This window comes from Harpia harpyja, chromosome 4, assembly GCF_026419915.1.
Source record: "Harpia harpyja isolate bHarHar1 chromosome 4, bHarHar1 primary haplotype, whole genome shotgun sequence".
In the NCBI taxonomy this organism is placed as follows: Eukaryota; Metazoa; Chordata; class Aves; order Accipitriformes; family Accipitridae; genus Harpia; species Harpia harpyja.
This window is the reverse complement of record NC_068943.1, coordinates 53,636,952-53,654,705: the sequence shown is the minus strand read 5'-3', so window position 1 is coordinate 53,654,705 and position 17,754 is coordinate 53,636,952. Positions and strand designations below refer to the sequence as shown.

Genomic DNA, 17,754 nt, shown 5'->3' with positions numbered 1-17,754 from the left:
AGGTGGACAGAAAGTGTTAAAAATATTCTCATGAACATAAACCAGAAGGAAGAAAAATTGCATTTTAAGTCCAGTGGTAATTAACGCTGTCACATCTGTGGTGGTGATGTAAAACTTATTTACCTCTGATAATCGCAGTCTGTTTAAAAGTCATGAATAGAGAACACAAGCTAAAACCATATTTCTGTTTAAGCCAATGCCAAAATTTCCACTGCTTTGTATGGGACCAGCATTTCATACATGAATACTGATTCTTGTAACTTGAAAATCAGAAGAAAAATTTGGTCACCCAAAAGTAGAAATTGATGTCAGAAGATTTGTTTGACAGCAATTCTATAAAAACACTTAGCATTTTTTGTTAATACTCAGGGCAAAGCCCATCTTTTAAGATCCAGGAGAAAAACAACATTCCAAGTAAATGAAGGGACAAAAGGAGCATTCCATGAAATTAGGTGAAGGTTTCTGTGAGTGGCATGACTAATTGCCGATTTCTCTAGCAACTAGTGAAGAAATGAAGAGATAATTGTAGCAGTTGGTAAAATAACTAGAAATTGTTTTCAGCCAAAGCAAAATTAGAAATTATACTCATTAAGTCTGATGATTTACTGCAGCAAAAAATAATAAATAGCAATAAAGCCTCAGAAAGAGAAAATACTTGATACTGTTTTTGCAGACTTGCTTTGCTAAAAACCTATGTCATAGCAATGCATGGAAAAGGACATCAAATAATACGCTTAGGGATAATTCATTATTCCATGACTGGAGTTTTCTGAAGAGAAAGGTTCAATGGTTTCTGCGGGGCAAATTCTAAAGATTGGAGTAATGCAGCAGTAAGTAACTGTTCCCTTTTTGACATGTTCCTGCAGTATCACATCACCTTTAGTTTTGACAATGTTTCATCTTACAGTTTTAAAGCCAGTTTTGTACGTAACTTATATCTGACAGGAGTTTATATTATACAAGTATTTACTTCTTTACTTTCCTAAAATAGAACAGATCGCCCTGGAATAGTTGAAGATTTAAGTCTTAATGACTTTAAAGGAAGAAAAATGTAACCCTTCTGGTTAAAATAAACTGGACGTTGCTTTTTCTCTGCCTTATAGTAATGCAGTGAATGTATATTTTAACAAATACAGAAGAATGAATACAAAGTATAATACATTGAAGAATGATGGTTGAGATCTTTTCTAAAGACCAAAGGTTGCATTTGGAAGCACTGAGAAAAGCATTGCAAGTTAAAACCTACAGCAGTAGGTGAGCACAAGCAAGTCCAAAGTGATATAACTTACACCAAAAAAAAAAGGAGGGGACCAATTAGAGAAGGAAATTAAATGCAGTATCTGTGTGGTCTTTCAGAGGAAGACAGAACTAACTAAGCAGGATTTAACAGCTAGCTGTTTGAATCATAACCATGTGGCCTTTAAATGCGTGCAGAGCAAGCACATATTTGTCCAAAAAAGGTAGTGTAAACTTAGACATACAGATAGTGTAGGTCAGCTCTCAGATTTTAGATTTTTCCACCTACATAATTTTTGATCACTATTGTCACATCTGTTCTTAAAAACATTCTTACATAGCTTCTTCTACCAGTTCCTTCCCTTATGATGAGAATGTTCTTCCTAAAACAATGGAAAAGCAGTTAGCCCTCACCCTTTTCCTCTTTAAGAAGCAAAAGTGCCAACATTTTTTCTGATTTGTATTAAATCATTCATAGCTGCCCCAAAGATTACTTTTTACTTCACATTAAAAAAAAGTTTCTCAGTCCAAACTGGCCCCACAAGTGTTGAAAATGTTTTCACAGCAGAAAACAAAAGGCGAAAAGGCAACTGAGGTTAAGGCACATGTTATGCGTCAATGTCACCCCACTTTGAACCATGTGGTCTCTATATTCAAACCCAAAGTTAATGTCAAACTTTAAAAACGAAGAATCAGAACTAAAATAATAATAATAATAATAATAATAATAATAATAGATCACTGGGACAAATTTAGAAGTGTTCTCACTTATTTTTTCTTTTCTTACACAGAAAAATTGTCCTTTCTTTGTAACTGAAAAAAAACCAAAAAGAAAACAGCTTAGGCAAACTGGTATTTTTTGGTAGAAAACAAACAGTTCCTGGCCATCCATACCACCTGTTTCACAGTCCTAGCTAGTCTATGGTTCTGGCCTCTACTTCTAGCACATGAGAAACAGACCAAATTCTGTGTACTGAACATGCTTATAGCACAGAATAGGGTCGTAAGCAGGTGAAATATTGTTTCTTTTTCTTTGATGAAGTACTACTACATTCCAGCAGGACATACCAAGACTGTAAAGCTAATGCAATTTGTCTCACAATTATTCAAATTTTCTCTTTCATACAAAAGGTTTTGATTCAGGAAGGTTTTTTTAAGAACATGTCTGATTCATTCTGATCAACTTGGTTACTTAAGCCAATACAAGTTTTTGCGGGGTAAGAGCCGTTGATCATGTCATATAATAAAACTGCCACAAGTGCATACATAATTCTGTGCTCAGACCTTATTAAAAAATGTAACATCATACAGGAAAACATGGTAATTACTTACGAATCCACATGATTTTCAAAGGAAAGGAGGATTGGAAAGGGTGATGTCTTAAATGCACATTCAGCAATAGCTTCTATTACTTCCTAAAGAATCAAAATACATACAGTTACAAATTTATGTCTCTAAAGAAACAGCATTTTGTCTTTGAAGACAGAAAAGACCCAAAGAGGTCTGAAATCATGCCCAAACTGCCTGAAATCAGACCTTCCGTTCTAAACATCCCAGAAAGCTCCGGATGTAGTTTTGCAGCAACCAAATTTTTCAACCTGAACTGTAATCAAATCTCCAAAATGCCTGATGAGCCTCAAGCACTGCATTTCTCAAGAAATGACTTATGTCTGCCCAAATCAATAGTTTAAATGTAAAACTTGGTCTTCGTGTGGAGTTGTTCCATGCCTGAAGCTATGACTTTCATGAACTATTTTGCATAATAATAAACATGCTCTGACAAACGCGTGTCTTCTAAACATCAGCAGCACAAGCACGTATCCATAAAATCCTTAGTTACTCTGACTCACAAGTTTTAGTTCCCTCTTTTTTTGATGACAGAAATCTCTTTAAGGCAAAAGAAAGAAAAAACAGAAAAAACATTACTCAGTTACAATAGTTGGCTGCGTAGTAATCATCAGAGGGCTCAGAAACTGAAACTGTTTCCTTTCAGCTCTGATGGAAAATGGTAACTGTAAATCTAGTAGAGAAATCATTTGATAGCACTAATTTTAATGGGGTGCATAATACAGTAATGCACTCACTGTTACAAATCAGTCAATGTTTCTCTATTGGTGTGACTCTGTAACAATTGGAACACAATTGTTTTTCCAAAAGAACTTATAAAACACTGAAGACTTTCCATATGCATTGATGTCAAACTCTGGAGTTTGTAAGAACCTGTAAAGCCTGTTCCCTCCCAGATCACAAGGATGACTAAAAACTAAAAGATTTATTTATTTTAAACAAGCCTCCTCTGGGGATTCCTTTTGTTCATTTTCTGTACTTTTAAAGGCTCAATTGAGAAGTGTAACAGCAAGAAATCCGCTTCCTAAAATGAAAGCTGGGCTTCTGGTACATTCCTCTGATGCCGGGTTGCAGAATCCAGAGCTGGAAGCAAAGCACAATCCATCTCAAGATTTGCCAATATGAGCTAGGATACAAACAAAATTTACAGTCTTCATGTAAGTAGAAAAAAACACAGGTCATGCACAAATTGTTGTAGTATCTCTTATAAGATGAGAAACTACTGCTCTCAACACACACAGGTGGTGAATGACTATATTTACTAAACTGCAATCACCAAATATTTAAATGCTTCATGTATCACTAACCATTCATATACTTCAACTAAGACCACTTCTAGTCTTTAAAGAAAGCAGATAGGCAAAGCATTTATTGGAAGAATAATAAATGGTGCAGAAGGCTGGGTGAAAGCAGGTAGGAAGCTGCAGTTTCACAGCAGCGGTTCTCCCATGGGGGAACGCACAATGGAGTGATTCCTGCTGCACACTTTCTTTCCAGCTCCAGTAAATCACTAAGTGCTGGTACCACCTTAACGCTGTTCAGAACCGGTGGGATTCTCAAAAGTATCTAAGGCAATTTTGCCATTACAAGGGAACAGCAGTGCTGAGAATTGGGTTACAAATATTGAGTCCTCCCATCTTGATGCTCTCCACCCAGATCATTAGCACTGGCTTGGTCTCCACCCACCTGCACCCTCCCCGTGGTTATGGAGCATCATGCAGGGCTTAAGAACACTTGAGGCTGGATATAGGAGGTACTGCTGAAAGCAGTCTTGAGGCCCTTCTTGCTCCTACACAATGCTCAAGCTGTGGAGTAAATCCATAAATTTATTTTCAACTGCCCTCTCAACTGCAAGAAGGGATGAAACCCATCATGCATGGGAAAATAACCTGAAAGAGTAAAATCAGGATTACACAGATGAAATCTGAGGATGAGAAGCTCAGGCATGGGTTCAGTGGAGAATCAGATATGCTGCTGATTCAGCCTTGCACTGCATTCAAATGTAAATGCAAATTCTCTATGGTCAGAGAGGAACACCATGCTAAGTTTCATACTTTACTCCAGCTGCAGAATGACTCACCTGAAACAGGTCTTCGAGGTACATATAAAGTACACACGCACAGATTCCTGGTTATGGCATGAAAAATATTGTTGGTTCGCTATAAAATCTCACCCTGGCAATAGCTCACAATCTGCAGCTGAGAAAAACCTTACTGATTTCTGTATGTCATGAAGCAAGGTAAAAACCAATCAAACAAAAAAACCACAAAACCTCCAGCAATTGCTTCTGTCTCCACACTTCAGAAAGCCCATCTGAGGCAGACTGAACAGAAGCATTATGTGCCGTGGTCACGCCGAAAGTGTGAGCTGATAAATGATTCAGCGTTCAAGACCCAGTGATCACTCTGAATTGATTCACACACTTCTGACATTATTTCACTACAATTTTGCTCCTCCTCAGCCGAGCAGTACACTTTGAGTGTTGAAAAGAAACCAGCAGTCGATACATTTTTACATTTTACGTTCTGTGTGGAGAAAAAATACTTGCCCTGAAGTGACAGATGAAATATTCCTTAGTAGGTTTAAAATACCTTCCAATATCTCTCCTGTCAACACAATGCCTAGGGTTGAACATGTAAATAACCAGGGATAATCCTCATTTCTGCTAATGATCCTTTTAAGAATCAGATTAACTTTGTTTTAAATTCCTGCTCATGACCAAAGGAGTTGAGCTATCTTCCTTAATTAAAGGACTTCCAGCAATCAAACTCTATGCCTATAAACATAATTGGCTTCATAAAAACATAACTGAAAAGTTAACAACAAACGTGCAAGAAGGTTGTTTTACGTTTTCCTGTGATTAACTCATCAGTGAAGAGTTAGACAAAACAAACTGAAAAAAGAAAGGAGTGTTCTGGTGTGAGTGAAACTTTGTGTTTTGTCTGTGTGGCAGTATTGTTTGCTTTTTTTCCTAAAGGAAGGCACTAGAAGGCAAAAAAACCCCAAACCCAACAATTCATGCTTCAAGTGTGGGAGACATGCTTCAAAGCTGTAGCTAGTAGAGAAGCCACACCTAACACCTGTAACATAACCAAATTCAGTAATGAACATTTTTCCACATCTTCTTGCACACAGGTAAGTCCAGAAATGCATTTCCATGGTGAATTAGTGTCTCAGATGAACAAGAATTATTTCTTCACACTTCAAAAATGATATCCTGATGTATCATTATAAGCTGTGCTGACTACCGATCTTAGTATTATAGAGAAACACCTCCATCCTGCTCCTCTTAACGCCTTGGATCAAAACCATCTTTAAGAATTACAAGAAGATAACAACTTAAGGTTATTGCTAAGGGTATAGTATCTACCTTTTATTATCAAAAAAGGAAACGGAAGATGAAATTCAGTAATACGGCTGATATGTTTAAGGTCTAAATGGCACAAATATCCCCTCACAATCTCCAAAGATACTAATTTTTCTTTTTCATCCTCCAGTGCTTCAGATCTGATCCCAAGTATCAGGGATAAGAGTAACATCGCACACGCTGTTATTAATTTTTTAAATTGTGAATATAATACTGAATGTCTGGACCCTGTAGATGGGACCTGCCCATCTGGGCATGAGTAGCCTATTCTCCGCTCATAGGAATTTAAAGGCTTGCAAATTGCAGAGATTTCCATGATAGCTGCTGTTTTCTGCCTCAGTTCAGCACTTTTGTCTCCCACTCTGACTTACCAGGCAGAGAAGAGAAAAAGAGTATACTGACGCATTGCTTATCGCTGTTCAAATTCTTGCAGCCTTCATCTCAGCTCTCCTCCCCGCCACACGCTATGGAGCTGTAACACAAACCAGTCCTTCTTCCCATCCTCCTGGCTCCAGACGCACCCGCAGACCCATTTTACACTGTGTAAAACCAGTTGTGGCGGCAACACCTGGTCTTTCAGCCCTGACTGTGGTCTACCCGTTTCTCTCCCTGTGAGATGCGCTGCAGGGACATGCACAGAAGTATGGACCTGGGCACTGAGCCCAGGCCCCAAATGGCACAGGCTATCACACCATATAATCCCTTTTCCTTCAACTGCCATGATGACCAAGAACCTGTTCTTGTGCAAGGTCCAAATACTGCAACTCTTCTCTTCCAATGATTCTGCACGTGCTCTGAAATCTCCTCCTAAAACATCTTTTTGCCCTCACATTTCTCTTCCCTTCCACCTACGCAGTAATGTTCTAGCAATGTATTTGTGATGCATTTTACATGAAAGAAACTGCCCCAGCTGAAGCCAACTACACCCGTGTGCTGTGTTGCTGTACCTTGAAGGATATTTCAGTTGTCATAGTGAATCCGTGTGTAATGACCGGCTCTTCTTCAGCTGTTCGTCCTTTCCAGCAGTCCAGCTCCACACAGCGGCAGCCTGACAAAAGCACTTGCCGATACATCTCCACTGATGAGTTACCAGCCAGCTGTCCAGCTGCAACAGCACAAGAACATGAAAAAAGGAAAGTCATTTTGGGCCTCGGGAATAAATAGACATAATCTAATAATAATTAAAGTTAACAGCATCTTTTACCCTCAGCTGAGAGGAATAACACTCCAAGGCATACAAAAAGCAGAAGAACATAATGAAAATAACTTAGGCAGAGTCAATGTCATGGTTTGGATTCTAGGTTTGGGTTAAATTGCTGTGAGTGAGGATCAACAACCAAACTGAAGCCAACTCAAAAACTTCTGATAGACAGCATCAAATGCATAAAATAAAATTAAAAAAAAAAAATGGCTTAGCTCTAAAAGACTTTGTTATGCTTTGACAAGCAATGTGAAATTCAGAAGTGACTCAGGACAGCAAGATCACATTTTCTCATAACATGCAATGCAGTTTAATACAAGATAAAACAAACCTCCTGCACAGTCACTAATGGTACCATTACTAGGTCTCAAATCAATATATAATATGCTAATCATCGCACTGAGTTGGTCAGTTAAATTTCCTGATGTGATACTGCGTTATGTAGGGAGAAATTTAATTAAACTACCAGTTTCCAACAAGGCCATAACATGAATCTAAAAATAAACAAGGAAAACTCAGCTTTTCCCAAACTCAGGAAGTATTAAACTCCCCCCCCCCCCCCAAAAGCAAACCCCCCAAAAATGCAAGAAAGAAATCCAATTGTATTCAGGGAAGGATATCCAGCCAGAGTGTCTTCATCTGCTGTAACAGGTTTGATTCCAGTCATATGGATACAAATTTCTTGCAGCAGAGAGGTAAAGATAATGGAAGAAAGGCTTAGTGCTTTTTTTAGATGTGAGGAAAATGGATGCAGCTTCCTGCTTTCTAGCAGCCTTCCTGAGAAGACCTTGCTGGATTTCTTGAAGGGAATTCACTTGCCTTTTAAGGCGGCAGTGAGTTCACTTACACTAAAGATTCTTCACCGATGGGGGACATCTAAATACTTAATCGAGACTGGCATATAATATAACGCAGATTACTCTAATACTCATTTTATTGTCTCTGTGGTTCTGTGGTTCGGGTTTTACGCTGGGAACTACATGTTTTAGTTTGCTTCATGAAATAGCATTGTCTGCTTTCTCTGTGTTTTTACCTTCCACTAAAGACTGTAACAGAAAACCCTTTTTATTTGAAAATTCCTGCCTATTGTTTGTGTCTGATACATGAGCTGGAGCAATCATTAAATACTCCACAAGGTATTAACATTAGTCCTGTTGAAATCCGTAAGATTTCTCAGCTCCTGCTGGAACCAATGGGAAATACATGTTAATAACAGAAGAATTTGGACAGTGCTGGAAGGTTCTGAAAACCCAGAGTCAGCGAAGTGAAAATGTGTCTCTTTTTTTACTTAATTTTTTCCTGTGTTTCCCCTTTCATTATGGCAGATTATCTTTACTCACACAAAAGCCTTTTTGGTGCAATCCCAATGTCTGGGATAAGCACCGGCTCTTTTTCTTTGCAGATGCAAACAAGCACGAGCATGGGTCAGGGTACAATAGCACACATTTCTGTGCACTCACCTCTAAGCATCTGCTTATGGAAACTCGGCTCTCAGTATATGGATCTGCTGAACTCTGCTGCCTAAAAAACTACATTCACTTAGAAAACTGTTTTCATGTTGTCTTTCTTTTCCCTCAAAGCCTATTGAATTTGGATTAACAAACTATTTTTATTATTAACAAATTCTGCTATACTTCCTGAGAGACTACTGGCTGTTATTATTGCTAAGCATTTTGGACTACAAGATCCTTAACCTTCAAAAGTGCTTAAGTAAATCATGACGTGCATCATTTGCCATATGACACTTCCCCACACTACTTTATTAATAAGGCTCAGATGTTTTGGAAGAATTCCTGCTAAGGATAAGAGGATATTCAACCTCAAAACATTCAATCTTCAGAAAGACTCCCAGTCAGAGTGCAAAATGCTAGCAAATGTTTTAATAGTCTCAATAGCTTATTTTTCTGAAATATGGAATATTACGAATGTTCCCTCAAATGTTTTTTGCATATATTATTTATAAATTTCTGCTGTGTGAGTCTCTATTTGCATCTATTCCAAACTATTCCTTTAATAGATGCATTCTAAAATGTGCTAACACAGACACTAAAGGGAATACTTCCAGTATGATATTTTTAATATCCTGAGTACTGATCAATTTTTTAATACTGGAAATTGAAAGCATTATGTATTCCCTTCTATAATACATGCAGCATCTACAGTAATACCAGAATATTTGTACCCCATCACCCTATATTGGATAAGGAGAAACAGATTTCGACAAAAACTCACTGTTCTAAAAAATATAATCAGCCAAATCATACCTAACAGGACACTAAGCAAAATGAGCCTAATTGATATAAGCTGAGGATATGACCCATGTTTCCCCATACAGATCAGTTCCACACTTCTATAACTTTAAGCAGCTCATTTCTCAGCAAGTGCATCCTTGTTGGGTTCACTCATCACTGTTTTTCCAAGTGAAAGTTATTTGCAATACATGGGCTTAAAATTTGGTTACCATTTTAAGATACACATCCTCCCCAAATGGGGGGATATTTGGATCTGGGTATTTGGAATCCCCTGACTCTTCACTACTCCAGAAACAGAGGCTGCTTCTGCCCCCTCGCCCACCCATGGCACCACCTTATCCTGGCATGAAGATGTGCCTGTATACTCCCTTTGCCATGCACAAACATGAGTTGTTTAAATCTCGTCTCTTCAGGCAAGTCCTGGAAAAGCAATCAGTGCTCTGGATGTAGTAGTTTGCGGTGTGCGAACTCAGAGCCCCATACTGCTGGGAGTCTGGGTCTTGACTCCAGCAGCAACAGAAGGTGTTGGTGGCTGGTTTTTTCAGACACTGTACATTTATCTGAATTTAATTTCCTTCTGAGCTATTTTGCCACACACAGGACAAGCGAATTAGACCGCCCACTGTGACATATTCTGGTACTGCTTGTATGTAAGTCAAAATAAGGCTGTCAACCTATGGCTGTTATTTTTAACACTTTACATTGGACCAAAGCAGGACATGCAGTCAGGCTTGCTCCAGCCAGCAGCAGGAATACGCTTGCTGTCAGTATTGATTCAGGCCCACCCAAGCAGAAGATGCAACACTTGCATACGCCAGGAGGCCTGGGACTGGCCAGCCTCTGAGTCTGCATTTTTGCTCAGCCGCTAGCAGTGCCCGGGCAGCTCCCACGCTGCAGCCAGGCTCTGTGACAGACACTCTCTGGCTCGTGGTGCATGGGGTAACCCTCATCCTAGCTGTGGGACCCACTTGAGAAAGATATACTGCATGACCAGCTGAATCTCTCCAACTGCAGTGAGGGAGTGGGACCCACTGGGACGTACTCACAGAGCCCTTCCCCTGTTGCTCGCTCTCTGTATCTTTCTCTTACAGATTTCAGCTATCTGAAGATCTTCAAATGCTGCTACTGGAGTCGGAGAGGTTACCCAATCCTCAACACAGTTCTATCCTCCTTAAAGAGGGGGATTTAGAAAATAACAGATCTCTTATTTCAATATGCTTCAACTAACATATCTCTTATTTCAATATGCTTCAACTGGTTGGCCTAAAGAGGCAAATAAGAGAAGGCGGAGAGGATCTTGAAAACTCACTAAGCAGTAGTGAATGAAATACTACTTAAAGGAAACAAAACACTTTCATGATCTTGACTTTTCTTCTCCTTCTTGAGACTCCAGTTATCTCAGATCAGACCAAACAATGTTTTTTTAAAACTCTTTATGTTCACCTCTGCTGCTACTGGAGGCAAGCTTCCTTTAGAAATTTTGGTGTCAGTTGCTGATCTGTATTAGAATAATTAGTTTTGCCTTAAGGACACAAGTTATATGATTTTTTTTCTCTCCCTTCTACAAGGTTTCCACTCACTTTTAAAAGTAGAAATTCCCTCACTTAGAGTATGGCTTAAGAAAGAGGGAATTGCGTGGGTAAAGCTGGTAAGGGAGGGCAGGTACCCCTTAGGACAACAAAAAAATAAACTGAGGTTTAACAGTGCTAGTATGAATGCTCAGCTGTCAAAATTAGAGCAGTCATGTAAAAACATGACAGAGCAGGAGACCCAAGGATTTTTTACTCAGAGCCTGCTTAATTGAGTAGTCATCTTCTCACAAAAGCCAAACTGCCTCAGAGGAAGATGCAAGAGAGTCAGGCAGATGGGAATCACCATCTTACTGAAGCTATTTTTTACATATAGGATTTTTTTTGAGAGCAGGGCACCTAACTGGTATCTCAGAAAGTTCCATCTAAGACATTCCACACAGACTATCTTCCACTTTGTGAAGCAACAACAGCTTTCCCTCTGCTGCCTTTTTTTTTTTTTTTTTTTTTTTTTTAAATGGCTATAGTCAATTCAACGATATAACTGGAAGTAACTTCCGTGGTCGCACTGAACAGGCCACCGGGCCCAGATAGTGGTCTGTAGCTTCCTTCCTGTGAGACATTTTCCTCAGTATTACACAAGGTTTTATGATATTCTGAAGGGGAATCATGAGAAATAACGACAGCTGGAAGGTAAAAAAATACGCCCATAAACTGCTGATGGATGGAAGAGCTGCACAACAACCACTACTGCTTCTTTCCACCTGTTAGCCCTCGTGCCAAGATAAACTGTGACCCCAGTGCCAGGAAGAACCTCCTTTATCTGTCTTAACACTGCTGGACAGGATTAGCTGGGTCTGCTGGCGGGAGGACAGCTATGGCTCCTCCTCAGCTCAGCTCGTCTCTGCTGCAGGAGCTCCCCGAGGTTTCCTACCCTCTAGTCCATCAGGAAGGATGTGGTGGGGCTGGAAGAGAGTAGAGCCTTGGGTCTCGTCTGCCGATCACCTGAGCTCAACACAGCAGCCAGCCAAAAACTGCTCTTGATGGTATGACAAACTTATGCTCAGAGCAGGCATCATCCAGCTTTCCTTCCCTTCCATATGGTGCTGTCATCTTGGAAACTGTGAAGATACTGTTTTGGAGGCTTTGAAGGTGAAGAAGGTTTCAAGGAAGTGTTGAATGCAGATAATAAACAACAACAGTTAGGACTGAAGAATCACTGAGAACAGAAAAGCTGGAGGACAGTAGAGGAGAGGCCACAGCAGCAATAAAGAAGAAGAGAACATGCCCCTCATGAGACATTTTTCTAGAAACAACTGGAAGTATTGGACTGTAAGCAAGGAAGCAGATGGCTGACGATGAATGGGATAGTCCCACTTTGGCTATGCATGCTAAACTGATAGCTCTGCAGCTTACTGCTGCTATCATTTTTCCTTTTAGCCAAAGACAAAACATACGTTAAAGCCTTATGATTATCATATTTTGCATTTCACATATACAACAGCAAGTCGCATAGCCAAAGTGTGCAATGCTGATAATGACAGGTAATCATTTGTCTTTGACTTTGGGTGCTGCTGAGGGAAATGTTGCAAAGTCACTCCCCACTGTGACAACAGCAGTAACCTGAGGTGAGACTGCTGAGAAACCAGAAAAAAGCAGGCTTGCACATTAAGGGTTCAAAGGAGTAAATAAATAAATATGATACCAATGAGAAAAAAGATGAGACACAGTAAAAAAAAAGTTTCCAAAAGATGACATTTCTTTAAGCTAGCCTAGGTTCACTATAAATCACTTCTTTCTTCATGGATTTTTACCTTTGTTCTTAAAAATTACATTTCCCTAAGAAAAAGAAAGCTGTAACACTTCTAAATAAATAATCAGGACTTGATGTACTGCCAAGGGTTTCTACTAAAGGCTAGGAAAATGATCAGCGTAATTAAAAATAAATTCAGAGTGTGCACATGTTTCTTTTTATGTTATAATGTTGTTTCTTTGTGCATGCTTTTTCTGGGTTTAAAAAACTAACAAAGGGAGAGATAATTGGTAGGGCATTAAGCACAGTAATCATAAAGTATTGCTAGACTGAATGGTTTTCTTATTGTCCTAATAATTATTACATGACTAGTTGCTATTTCACAGCTCCACTGAGGGCAGAATTGCTACTGAAGCTTCTCTTCCAAAGCCATGAGCACTTGAGCAGACCCTTCGAAATCTTCTTGGGAAAAAGAACAGTTTGCCAGCATTAATTTTATTAATTTTACTAAGTCCTTGTTGGAAGAAAGCAAATAGCAATGTGATTGCTGTATCTGGTCTAGCCTCAAAGCAAAATCTAAGGCTGTCAGTCTTTGTAATATGCAGATAAAAATCAAACCATTAATCCCATTGTTGGCCAGCTGCCACACATTTACTGAACATAATGAACTCACTAAAAGGGAAGGGCATGTGTTTTGTGCCTGTAAATGTGAAAGTACACACTCTGAAATGGAATTTGAAAGAGATTCAAACTTACTTTGCACTATTCCCGAGTTTACTCTGATTTACTCCGCCCAATTTACTAAGCCAGGAATTTTATGTTACCTTAAGACTGAGGATCATAATTCTAAATGTAGCTTCTGAAATTATTTAGAAAAGCAGGCAAAGAAACCTGTAGATGCAATCTGAGATGATTTGCAGACTTTCACATACAAGTCAAAGCGAATTTGTAAAGTTTCAAGGTAAACTTTCTTTCTCCTAAAATAATTAAATACGTTAGGTCACTTGTGTTGCAGTTAAAACATTTAGAATAGGTTGGACTAATCATGAATTCCCATCCTTGATTCTTTGTTCTTTGGCTTCTGTGCTTCTAGACCTTTAGAACATGACTGTCCTGATCAGCCCTGATAAAAATCTGTGGTATGGTAATGGCTATTAATTCATGCTGGTAGAGGGGAGAGCAGTACTTTATCTCAAGACCAACTTTAAACTGCACCATTTGTCTTCCCTGTGGGCCTATGCTTCCCACATTTGTACAACAGCTTCACTGTTTTCTTCCAGAAATCTGTATAAAGCTACAGCATTCGGCTTAAGTGAGTCCTAATCCTCACTGACAGAACAAAGTCCATACTGGAGGTAAGAGGCATGTAAAATATCATAATCAAAAACTGCTTTTGCTTCGGACATGTCTGCGCTCTTCCAAAGAGCATAAATTTCTGCATATTGGAATCATAACTTAGAAGTGGCCACACTGATTTTCATTTCTTTTAATTCAGAGAAACAAAAGAGCTGTCAACCTGAATACTTATATGACAAGTTTTAGCACAAAACACATTTTACAGCCAAGATATGAACCTCTGAAAAATGATGTCTAATGGAAACAATGACAGTTCATTTGCTTTATGAAAGCACTAGAAGGTGCTGTAGAAAGTGCTATAACAAACACAAAACAGATGAGAGTAACTACCACATGGTCTGTTTAAACTGGGCATCACCACTGCGTGGTTTTGTTTATGTTTTGGCATACTGGCATTCTGAAGAACTTGGTCAGTTAAGGCAAGTCTGTTAATAACATTAAAAAGTCTATGTTATCCATGAGCCACATTTTTAGCACATACTGCAGCATTACTTCTTTTTGTCTTTTAACATAACGCTAAGTTATCAGCAATCATGACAAGACAAAGCAAACATCAAATCAAATAGGAGAGAACTCCCTGTGCACATCTGCTTGTCTAAAACGTTTGTTCCTACATAAACTAAATTAAAATAGTAAATTTACAATTATTTTCTCAAAAGTTAACAGCATCCTAGACTAGAAAATTACTGCCAAAAGTTGGATTCCTGAACTGTCTTAGTTTTTTCAGAATCTTAAAGCACTGTTGACTTTGCTATGCAACCAATACAGTTCAGACTCATTAACTCTAATTCAAATTAACAGGAGCTTCTGGGTGCTCAACCTTTTTAAAAACATGATAGCACCTAAAACTTTCAGCTCAGACATTAGATGCAGTCAGAGACCAGATTTCCATTCCTTGCAGATATGAATGAACTGTCAGAAAGCTATGTGCCGTATTGGAACCTCTCTAATCTCTGAATCAAAGCAAATTTCATGGAGCTCAACAAACTGTCAGATTTAATGTTTAGGGGCAAACTTATTAGCTACAGAGATGTTTCCCGTATTCTGCTTTGCATACTCGTTTGGCTATCCTTGGTTGTCATAAAAAGTACATTGTTCCCTCTCCTCCCCAAATAAGGACCTTAATCTGGAATCCTATCTAAGTTGAGGGAAACTTTCCAAGGACTTCACTGGGCTTCAGACCAGACCTTATCTAAATAACACAGCTGCTGCTCACCTATTAATAAAAGTATATTTGATGTATGTGTGTAGCAGCTACAACAACAATCAAGTGCTACCCTTGCTCCCCTGAAGACTAAGCTCCATCATCATTTACTGTTGATGCTTTTAGTATATTTTACGGTTATCTCTGCAAATACGCTATGAACTTTTTTAAGGTAAGAAATCAGATCTCTCCAACACTGTACCTGTGAGGTAGGTGTTGTGTGAGGAATTGATGAAATAGTGTGACAGTGGGTGAGACATATCTTCGTTTAAATCCAGTTTCTCAGGTGGAACAACGCCGTTTTCTTCTCCACTCAGATACCGCATAAATCCATCCACTGATATCTGTCCTGAGAGAAAGACAGATCCAGGGAAAGCACCAATTAATTTCAAGTACAGATTTTGCAACATACAGATGTTATGTTCACTGTACATTTATACAAAGGTCTGTGTGAAAGACCATATAATCGTCAAACTGGCCTTCATCTAGTTATTCATGTATTCTTTTGTTACTATTACCTCATTTTCAGCCATATAAGTCGCAAGTAATACACATCCCTTTACCTGTACCAGAGATAAATCATTTCATAATCAGTGTCTACAGATAATCAAGGGCACAGGGGAATCAGACTTACAGAGGGCTATAAGAACAGAGAAAATAAATCAAAGCCTATCAATGAAAGGGGTCTTCTGGGGACAAAAGAAAGCATGCATTCCAGAGGAAAGCAAGAAACCAGCAAACAGAGCCACACAAAGAAACAGCTAACTTTGACCTCTTTTGAATATGATTCAGTGTGTGTATAGGAATGCAACCAAACTGCAAAGCAAACTAAATGCACCACCTTTCAACTGGGAACTAAGCTTTGCTTTGTAATTTTTATATTTGTCTTCCAATTCATATCTGACTGGAGTGCCAGCATAAATGATCATTTCATATGCTGCTGGCAAATTAGAAAGCTGAGTCCTATCCTTAGCTTAAATATCGCCATTGATCTCAATGGAGCTGTGCTTATTACATTAGGATGAATTTCTCTGTTAAGCCTTCTGCATAAAGTTGATTTCAGGGTGTTGATTTGTACATTTAGACTAAAAAAAAAAAATAATCCAGTAGTCTATATTTGAAGATTAATGCTTAACCAAACAAATTTGAGACATTTTTCTTTGCCTTTTGTTTTTGTTATTTTGTCTAGATTTCATCTGTAGATTTACTCAACCACATAGCTTTAGTTAATTCAGTTACTGCCTATAGTAAAACAGATCTTCTGTGTATCTCTGAAGAACCTTGAAGCAGCCACGTGCCTCGTGATTCCCAACAATGAATGTCTTACCTCTTGTCTCCAACCCAAAATATTCTGCATAATATCTCTATAAAAAAACATAGTCAACTGACTATGGCATTGAAAAATGGAAGACTTCAGTTCTACTCCTAACTCTGCTACTCTCTCCTTTTAGGGTCAATCCATTTTTATCCTATAACATATAAACTTATACATAACTTTCTAGCATATGAAAAAGTAATGGGCAACCCTGCATCACTTTTGTAAAGCTTGGAACCACATGATGCAAATACAGCATTTAAAGCATTTACTTAAAATCTGTGCTTGCACCCTAGGATTTGGCTCTTGATCAGACAGGAAAAGATATAACAGCTTAAGTTCAGATACCTCATTTTCATAACAACCCAAGATGGTGGCACTAAATGAACCTATTCATACGACAAGAAATGTAATGACAATACAGAGCAATGCAATTATCATTCATTCTTATGACAACAATCTTAAGATGGTTGGAAGGAAAAACACTGAGTCCATCCACTATTTTAAGACTGTAATCTGAGTGCAATCTTGTCAGGCTCCACAGCTGCTTTGTTATAGAGTAATTAATTATCCATAGACAAGAGGCCTACATACTTTCCTTTTCACAAGAAAAAATGTAAGATGGAGAAAACCAGGAAAAAAACCACCACTGAGGCTTTTCATGAAACTAAAGATTTACAATCAACCTATCTGCTGTGTGAATCTACCAGAGAGACATTATGAATGCAAACAGTATCAGGCACTATCATGGAGTTAGTTTGAGCTAAAATCCATCTAAGAGAAACACTCTGCACCAAGTTCACTGGGATATAGATACGGTCTGTGGTGTACTTTCACACCACACAAGCAACATCATACAGGAAAAAATGGGTGAGATCTGAATGGGATAGCTGCTACATGGAGAACCAGCAAAGCCATGTTATGTTATAGTGATCTGCAGCTTCTGATGTTTGAGATAGCTCATCCAGAGTCATCTTCAGAATCTCTGTGTTGTTTTGCATGCACTCCTTTCAGCCAGACTAGGAGGTTTAAAGTTGCTTTGTCATTCCTGCTCCAGGCTAAATTGAAACACAGTAGTTTTCATACACAGAATTCCTCAAAAAACCTGTGCCATCATAATCACACAGCGTTCAGAAAGATAGGCTTCCATGTTGTTATACAGATACTCAGGTCAATTCACATAGACATAGTATT

General features: G+C 38.7%; 1 protein-coding gene across 2 annotated transcripts in view; it reads right to left on the bottom strand.

The window, feature by feature from the left end:
* PLCB1 (phospholipase C beta 1) overlaps nt 1-17,754 on the bottom strand; it is a 420,728-nt gene that overhangs the window by 107,377 nt on the left and 295,597 nt on the right. For both annotated transcript variants that reach the window (XM_052784065.1, XM_052784066.1), the window contains exons 10-12: nt 15,448-15,594; nt 6,898-7,055; nt 2,569-2,651 (exon numbers count right to left, since the gene is read on the bottom strand). In XM_052784065.1, coding sequence (XP_052640025.1) covers nt 2,569-2,651; nt 6,898-7,055; nt 15,448-15,594 — 388 coding nt within the window. The remainder of the gene's footprint in view (nt 1-2,568; nt 2,652-6,897; nt 7,056-15,447; nt 15,595-17,754) is intronic.